Below are 7,159 nucleotides of genomic sequence, written 5' to 3' on the forward strand. Positions count from 1 at the left end.
TTGCCTGCATGTTTTATACCTGACCGCACCTGTTTGAAAGAGACAGAAAGAAGAAAAGGCTAAATGCATTTTGCAACAAAATAGTTGAGTCGTAATTTGAACACACCCAAAAGCTGGTTCAGTAATATGGGTATGTCTACATTTGATCCAACCGTGGCTTAAAATATGTTGAAATGGCACAGAAAGATTATTATTGGATAAGTGATTATTAAAATGATTGAGTAAATCAAAACTAATTATGATATTATTATTATAAATCGCAAATTGAATTAAGAATTATCACTGCACAAGTAACTTTAACAAAGAATAAATATCAGAATAAATATAGTTTTCGTATAAGAGAATGTTGACAAATATTTTAATTTTTGGGTTTAGAAGCTCCATATTGTACGTTGAGATTTGTAGCAAAAAATAAAAGTAACAATTTTGACATCATTTACAATAGTTTGAGTCTATCTTTGACATTTTTATACCCGTGGAAGAGGCAAAATGCAATTTCTATCCATCCATAACTCGCCGTAAATGTCCATTAGATTTTCTTATAGTAAACACTTTGATTTCTGCGCTTTAAGATGATTGATCGTGTTTTCTGACACGAAGAATGTAGTGGCAACAAAGATGGCTGCGAGGTGTGTAGACAGGTATTTTAATACATGCAAACCATGATACAGCCCACTTGACCGGGACGTCAAGCAATTGGGAGGAGAACGCACTCCACGGACACACCTGACGCTCGCTGGCACCATTGTTTAACGTGACACCAGGAATAGATTTCCTGAAACAGAGGTAGGTGACACGACTTTTTTGCCTGTTTTATTACAAAAATAAGTAAAACGCAGTTTTTTGTGTGATTATTATTATTATTTGTGTGTTTATTGTTTTAATTTGGAGCATAAACCTGATTCAGCAAATCCAAGGTGGAAAAAAGACGACCGTACTCGCAAAGTAATTTCGCAATGGACATATATTAAACTTTCGCGATTCAATCATTAATTTCACTATGATTTCACTCTTTGACGTGACCTTGCTCGTTCAATATCAAAGATACCTAAATGATATTTTCACAGAATGTTATTTACGTTAAGTAATGGCTTTATTACAGTAAATAACAAAATAATTACTTTGGCATGGTCACAAAATGCAAATATAGGCTAACAAACACTGACACTATAACAATAAATACATTTTTATGTAAATGTGAAGACGTTGTTTTCAAATATAGCCAAGTACTTTTACAATGACATTTTTTAGATATGCATTTTTCTATATTTTTAAAACCGAGTTCAAATGTCCAATTCATTCAACTTAAATTATTTCTACCATGTATAGAAAGATGTTAATTCTTTATTTTAACCCATTCTATGTGTAACATTGATACTTCCCCTATCTTACATATAACCTGACTGACTAAACAGGTTCATCCTGACACAAATCTCGACAGACATTGTCTCTAAATGTCTCATTAACTTCTGAATGGTCAAAATTAAATAGTTGAGCTAACGTAAAAAACGATGTAAGTTTTTGAGTTGATTCTACTTATATTATATAATTATTAAAAGTAATGATACTTTGTTAAGCCAACTTAAATTAGTTTGTTTGTGCAAGGCTGATCGTCTTGTTTTCCTAATAAAGATACACCAATTACTGTTGTTCAGCCAATTGTAACATTTCTGTTGTGTGGATCATAAATTGTAATTAGCAAAATGAAGTATTGTAGAGAAATGGACAAACATGTTCCTTTGTAATTTTATTTTTATTTTCAAGTGTGACATTGCGAAATTGTTAGAGATTGTCAAAATTCTCATTGCAGTCTAAATTTAAATGAACACCTGTAACACATTTAATTCAAGACATGCTAAGTGCATCCACACAAGCTGATTTTCAGGTTTTTCCGACAAAGGAAAGGCAAAAGGTTATCCCAAAATACTGTTGCGGAGACATACCTCTTGTCCCATCCTGAATTTCCTTTTACACAAACAATAATACATTAGAAAGGAAAGGAATTCTACATTAGAATCGGTATACACAATACCAATCTAACAGTGATTATAACAGACGACCCTTAAAGCGGCCCTAACTCAGACAGTTTCTGTATATCTCATGTTAATCTTGAGTATTTACAAAATAGTATCGCACCCGTCAAATATCCGCAGTGTTTAGTTTGATCACATTTATAAAAGACAGATACAGCTGTACGATTATTTCCAAAAAATATGCGACGCGTGTGGGAGAGGAGGGGGCGGGGGCCTGAGATCTTTTTGGTTACTGACATTCTGAGTTACTGAGTTTAGCAGAGCAAAGACATTTATACATGTAAAAAAATGTGTAAAAAAAGGATCTAACCCTCAAAAGAGTTCAGTTATGAAACAACTATTAACTTCCATTTCCCGTCTGAAAGCTCCTCTTAAGGCTCTGTATAGTCTCGGGAGCTTAGATGTGGACTCCGATAAGGTCTTTATTGGTGATCCCTAAAAGTTCCTCACATATCTGTTAATGACAAATGCATTTTATTAACAGTTGTAAAACTTATGAAGTACAATGTTGAGAACACATTTACTGTTATCTAAATGCATATTTTTCCAATATGATGCTGCGCAGACCGATCAGTACATGACGCCAAAATACATGTGTAGCACACTGTTCTCGAATCGCTCTCGCGATACCTGATGTCAAAAGACGATCTGAATTTGCATGAAGACGACACCTGCTGCATGAACTCCCTCCTTAGCAGTACAAAGAGGCTGTATAGCACCACAGACTCAAACTTAGCCTTTTTTATTGTACATACAACATACATAAACAGATCGCTTGTTAACACTCTCATAAAAATAAGAAATTTGACTCCACCTTGAGACATAACCAACGGCAGAAGACAATTTCAAAGTGTAGGTGACAAACAGAATAGCTCTTAATTTCGGTCATGTTGGCTATTTTCTTGCTGAAACTATCTTGTACAATGACTTACTTACGCTGCAGGCGTAACAGCGTAATATGAGCATAATAAGTGTTGTAAGTCAGGATCTGAAACGTATCATGTTTTAAATGTAACGTTATCCAAACAAACATTGTTCCACTTCAATCGGTTTCCAATGGTTTACTTCTTTGACGAAAATTAGTTTAAAAAGTTTAACGTAACAGTTACGTCACATTAAAGCCTGTCTTTACATCAAACCTCCGCTAGAAGTTAAAAACAAAATAAAATTCTGCTTATATAACACAGGTTTTACACCAAACATTCAACTTGATTTAAAACTGTAGAAATTAATGCTAATGAATTTTTAAATTCAGAATGATAAATGCGTACCAACATTTGAGTTTAGACTTTATAAACAATATAAATAGATGATATGCCTTGTAACTTCTGCTATATACAAAATTATATTCATACCCATCATTTTGGATGCATCAAATAAAAAATTACTCGGGTCTTAACGTTGATGGAAAAAGCAGCATTCCAACATGGCAGCCAGACAACGTGGTGAAGATGCAGGGTACCCCGTGTTTGCAATTGGATCATATTGGATCGTATGCGCCAACAATTATATTCTCAACTTCTGTTGTTCAACAAAAGAAATTGGTTTGTGCAACTTTGCTTAACGTTGCTGCAACATTTGGGACAATATTGTTGAACTAACATGTATTTTTACACTGACTCACAATTATGAATAATTCCTAATATTTGTAACGTAAAAAGTACAGCATACTGAACAAAGTGTAATTTCATTTTTTACAGTGTATTTATCTAGTGAAGGATAAAGATGATGCCCAAATCTACATCCAAAACCCAAAGCCTGCTCATCTCCTTAGTTGTGTTGGGATGTTTCGTGGCAATATTCTGCATGTACCACGAACCAACCAGAACTTGGTTTAAATGTCCTGCTGCTCTGGTCATAACTAATAATGTCAGTACAGAACTTTGCCTCCGTCTTCTTAAAATGGAGAACTATACTCAAAATGACTCTATCAACAACTGCAAAGGAGACTCGGAGACGAAGCAAGTACGACACCCCAGAACAACGACAATGCGAAAACCACCTACAACTACAACAGCTACAAAACTGACTACAGCAAAGAGCGATCCAGAGACCATTATTTTAATCTGGATGTGGCCTTTTGGTGCCCCTTTCACTATAGCACCCTGTACCAGATACAACATTGACGGCTGTCATATAACAGCCGACAGAAACCTGTATGACCAAGCTGACGGTGTTATGATTCATCATAGAGACATCAGAGGGGATCTATCCAACATTCCGCAACAACCACGACCCGTCTTCCAGAAATGGGTTTGGTGGAATATGGAGTCTCCAACCCATTCACCAAAATTTCCTAGCCTGAAGGAGATGTTCAATTTGACTTCGAGTTACCGCCGAGATTCGGATATCCCAGTGCAGTACGGTTCATTTGATCAGACCAAGGGTGTGGAGTTAAATTACACAATCCCCAAAAAAGATAAATTAGTATGCTGGATAGTAAGCAACTGGAATCCCAACTATCGACGGAGCGGATTCTTTAATGAGTTTTCAAAGCATATCGCAGTCGAAGGCTATGGTGGACACTTCAACAGACGTATTAGTTACGATGATTATTGGAAGACCATGGCGAGTTGTAAATTCTACCTGTCCTTTGAGAATTCCATTCATAAAGACTACATAACGGAAAAGCTGTTCAAGCCTCTAATTATTGGCACAGTTCCTGTGGTTCTTGGCCCGCCCAGAGAGAACTACGAGCAGTATATCCCAAGTGGAGCATTCATCCACATAGACGACTTCAAGACCCCAAAAGAACTGGCGGATCATCTGAAAAGTTTGGACCAAAACGATGACCTATATATGCAGCACTATAACTGGAAAAAGAATTTTATTGCAACGGAAGGCAGTTTTGGTCTAGAACATTCCTGTCGGACCTGCGAACATATAAGAAAGTTTAAGAACTACAAAGTGGTGAAGGATCTCAATGGGTGGTGGTTCGTTTAAGGATATGCAGATGGGTCAGGGAGGGAACCACGTGTGTGTGTTGTTTTGTTTCTGGTGAAGCTGGTTTTGAACACTGCTGGAGGTATAGCGTTATGATCAAGCCTGTACAGGTGGTTGGCAAAGCTGATTACACTGTAAAAACAATTCTGTAAAACAATGGAAAAACAGAAATATCCCGTAAAATTACATTTTCCCTATAAAATTATGGGATATAAGGATATATATAAATTATTTTTTTACTTTTTTGTAATTTTATAGTTTTTTACCGTATTTCAAAAATAAACTGTAAAAGAATGTATCTTGTTTATATCACATATAAATCTGTAAAAACAGATTTTTTTAGAAACTGAAGTCATTCTTACAATTGTTATTTGTCAAATTTGATGTTGTGATTGCGTGGCAATATGCTTGTTTGGCCTGCTGTCCGGGGAGCGGTGGTATTGTATGGTATTTTGGCAATTACTAGAATAGATAAACATGTTGATCAATACTTTTGTCCTTATTTATTACTATATATATTTTAAGAACATGAATTAAATTTAATATATTTATTTTTTATTTTGGTGCTGGTATATATTTCTTATGAGTGAGCCATTAGGATCTGAGCCAGTCTTGAAGTCTTCTGTTAGTGCCCCATGATCTAGCGTGTGCCAAGCAACGACAGTGTACAACTAATCCAGCCAATGATATACACATATTTTTAAGTTATTCTCCAACGGTCTGTCTCTGTTCTGCTGCTGCTGACAAGACGAAATGTCAGAAATAAATATTGATTGTGTTATTGTTGTGTATGTGTTGTTCATTCCTTTCATGTAATGTACCTATGTGGTCAGGCCCAGAAATATTAAAGCGGACGTAACACGCAGTTTCTGCCAATCTTATATTAATCACGAGTAACTGTTGAGTACGAAGAGTCTTTAGTTTTCATACATTTATGAAGGACGGATACAGTTTTATGATTATTTCAGAAAATGACTGTTGATTCGCTATAAGTTTGTGTTGTTTACATTGTGCACGTACACGCCGACTGCCAACAAATCACAGACATACCTGAATGACTCAGTTTGACTAAGTTCATGACCGGCATCTTTAAGTGCTGGGACCGCTCCATCTATCAGTTTCAAGCGATCCACCTTTTATATAACATTTCTCACCAAAATGCGGAGAACAAACAAACACAGCGGAACTTCGCGAATGCAGTGCTCTCTTTCTCTTGCGCCAGCTGGTTTACGTGTGCGCATGCTCCTTTTCCCGCTCTCCCTGGTTGCCGCGTGGGCCTGCCCTTTCATCTCTCCCTTTCAGAATTGTCCAATAAGGAACTAAGAAAAGTTGTTACGCAAGAGAATTTCATGTTTGAAAAAAACTTTTAGAAACCTATGTGAACACTGGGGGCACAGAAACACCGCGCTATAAGTTTTGTCAAGTTGATCATGTCAAGCATGAGAAGCCAGCACATTTTACAGTGTAAAAAAGTCAGAATGCATGAAACACTGTTTGTTTTATTTCATTCAAAACGTTTACAAAAAAAGTTACAAGTTCAAAGAACACATTGGAGGAAATATCTGAAAGTGTATCATAGACACCAGTATATACACAACCAATCACGGTATGTTATGGGTTTAAATACATTTTCTCTAATGACAGACTAGAGATGCTGCTGTCTTAAACCACGATAACAAGAAAAAATGAACAAGCAAAGCCATAAAATAACACGTAACATGAGCAATGATAATAAGTTACTAGTTTCAGCCGAAGCCAGAACAATACCTGTTGAGAGAAAGGGTTGAGTCATTCTTTTTCTTTTCATTTATCTGTCAAGTTTTTTGAAAGTTGTGAGAAATGTGGTTGACCGGACTGAGTTAGAAAGAATGTTCCACCAGGAAGAAGTTTTGAAGGAGAATGAGTGGGAAAGTAATTTACTGCCTTTTTGAGAAGGCAATGTTTGTACTCTTTAAACTTATACTTATTTTTTATACTTATTTGCCCACTTTTTGTGTTTTCTTTATCCTGTAAAGCTGCTTAGAAACAATGCAATTTTGTAAAATGTGCTATATAAATAAACTTGAATTGTACATGTAGAAGGAGATTTTGTGTAGGCTATACTGAATAAAATAATACCTTTAAAGGATAAACTTTAAAACAAAACAATCTGTCATGAATTGACTCTGTGTCTATTGTTGTAA

At 35.8% G+C, this 7,159-nt stretch overlaps 1 protein-coding gene across 1 annotated transcript; it reads left to right on the forward strand.

The window, feature by feature from the left end:
- The first annotated feature begins 674 nt into the window (after positions 1-674).
- Positions 675-5,757, forward strand: LOC306910040 (4-galactosyl-N-acetylglucosaminide 3-alpha-L-fucosyltransferase 9-like). The gene is made up of 2 exons (XM_079484252.1): positions 675-786; positions 3,734-5,757. The coding sequence occupies exon 2, from the start codon at positions 3,759-3,761 to the stop codon at positions 4,974-4,976; it is 1,218 nt and encodes a 405-aa protein (XP_079340378.1). The 5' UTR covers positions 675-786; positions 3,734-3,758; the 3' UTR covers positions 4,977-5,757.
- Positions 5,758-7,159: the final 1,402 nt, after the last annotated feature.

This window comes from Barbatula barbatula (assembly GCF_947034865.1).
Source record: "Barbatula barbatula genome assembly, chromosome: 21".
In the NCBI taxonomy this organism is placed as follows: Eukaryota; Metazoa; Chordata; class Actinopteri; order Cypriniformes; family Nemacheilidae; genus Barbatula; species Barbatula barbatula.

Bases quoted from the DNA above. Each gene is read 5' to 3' on its own strand.
- LOC306910040 (XM_079484252.1), top strand. From the start codon at position 3,759: ATGATGCCCAAATCTACATCCAAAACCCAAAGCCTGCTCATCTCCTTA.